Genomic DNA, 1,893 nt, shown 5'->3' with positions numbered 1-1,893 from the left:
TAAAAAGTTGCAATAATAGCTATATATATATTTGTAAACTATTGATATCCCAGTCTTTGATTTTTAAAATTCTGATCTCACTATTGTTTAAAGGTAAATTTATATAGCACATGAAACATCAAGTTTTAATAAAGGTTAAAAGAAAGGAAAACTTTCCATTTTAAGATTTAAGGCTTCACAGAATAAAACCTTACATTTAAGCAGATAGGATACAATCTTACCCTGAAAGAAGCCCGGTGGAACTATTTATCTTTCAGTTTTTGACACCCATTTAAAAACAAGCCTTACTACATTATTAACATGGAATACTGTGAAATATACTCTCTTAGGAGAAAATGGAACATACACTCAAAACGATACCACTAGGTATGAAATGGAAATGACTGACCTGTAGGATTTTTTAAAACCTTAATGTTTGGTCATCTTAAATTTTATTTTTACATTTCCAGTAGTAACATTTAATTTGGGGATTATCAAGCTAGGACAAAGTTTTATAACTTAATAATCTTGGATTCTGAGTCATTATAAAATGAAAGTAGAAATGTGAAGAATACTTGGAAATTCATTTTCATCTGTCATGTCTAATTCATCCTCCTCCTCCTCATCTACTTGTTGATCCTTTTTCAGTCGGTAGGTGGAGGATACCTGTCCGGTTCCAGGTACACACTTGGCTGACAGAGATTTCTGAAGAGGTGACTTTGAATTTGCTCTTACAATATCTAAACGAGATGAATAATCTGGTGGATACACTGTGTTTCGGAAAACCTTTATGTCTTTTATTTTCTGTTTTTCAAAGTTGTCAATTGTTTCCTCCAGGTGACGTGTTGTTCGGGTAGCATCCATTGTAGCCCTCTGTAATTCTGTTTCAGCCTGTGAAATAACATGTCGGTCAGATGGGTTTCGCTGACGTGTCCTTTCTAACTGGGTTAACTGCTTAGCTTCTCGATTCCTTGCTGTTAATGTGGCTTTGAGGTCGTCCCGTTTCATTTTTACAATGGTTCCGTAAGCTTTCAAAGGTTCAACTACTTTGGCTTCAAGTCTTTCAACATGAACACTAGACACAAGTCATGCTTCTTCAGTTCCCCTTGGAAACTAAGCTTACCATCCCCTGTAAATGGCCAAAACCTGGCAAACGCCGTGGTTTCAAATTCACGACTTCAAGAGACACTAGACTTTGGTTTGAAATGGTATAATAAATCACTGACAGGTCCTTCTAACAGACTCACACCGTGTTACAGGCAAGAAAATCTGTACGTTTATCATCAAGAGTGGGTTCACTGCTGTGGTAAGGTAGACAGCGCGTCACAGTCTTCTTCATCCACTACTTCGGGGCTCATTGAAAACAAAGACGCTGTGACCTCACTCCGTACCTCTGCTTGTCGATAATCCTGAAGTTTGGCAAACTCATCAGCAAAGTTTTTCAGGCCCTGTCTTAATTGGGGGGTCTCTGTCGAGGCGTACACGTTGATTTCATTCACCAGCAGGTCCGCTTTGTCTCGCAGTCTGGCAGTTTTGCGCACATACGCAGCAAAGATTTGGCACAGCTCTCCAAAATGCTTCTCCACATTCGTGACAGCATCTTGCAGTTGCCTGGTTTGAGCGTCCCGGTTCTCCAGGCTGCGCCTCAACATCTTGCCTCACGCTGGGCCGCGGACCCTGGGCGGGACCCAATGGCGGGGCTCCGAGGCGCCCAGGCGCGCGCTGGGGCGCGAGCCGCCGCCAACGTCGCGGGAGCTGAGACTACTTTTTTTTAACTCTTTAGCATGGTTTTTATTTTAAATTTTACTTTTATATTGATTTGTTTACAAAGTTTGTATGTGTGTGTTTCACACTATTTTTCATTCAGTTGTGTTCATACAATCATTACCATTCATTATGTTTTATAAAGTCAAT

General features: G+C 40.1%; 1 protein-coding gene across 1 annotated transcript; it reads right to left on the bottom strand.

The window, feature by feature from the left end:
• Positions 1–522: 522 nt before the first annotated feature.
• LOC102848403 (protein FAM92A1-like) lies at positions 523–1,652 on the bottom strand. The gene is made up of 2 exons (XM_006903505.1): positions 1,351–1,652; positions 523–1,054 (listed from the first exon to the last, which is right to left on the bottom strand). Exons 1-2 carry the CDS (start codon positions 1,629–1,631, stop codon positions 523–525), a joined length of 813 nt encoding a protein of 270 aa, XP_006903567.1. The 5' UTR covers positions 1,632–1,652.
• Positions 1,653–1,893: the final 241 nt, after the last annotated feature.

This window comes from Elephantulus edwardii, unplaced genomic scaffold (genome assembly GCF_000299155.1).
Source record: "Elephantulus edwardii isolate Elephantulus edwardi_28Jun2011 unplaced genomic scaffold, EleEdw1.0 scaffold02757, whole genome shotgun sequence".
In the NCBI taxonomy this organism is placed as follows: Eukaryota; Metazoa; Chordata; class Mammalia; order Macroscelidea; family Macroscelididae; genus Elephantulus; species Elephantulus edwardii.
This window is presented reverse-complemented; position numbering and strand designations above follow the sequence as displayed.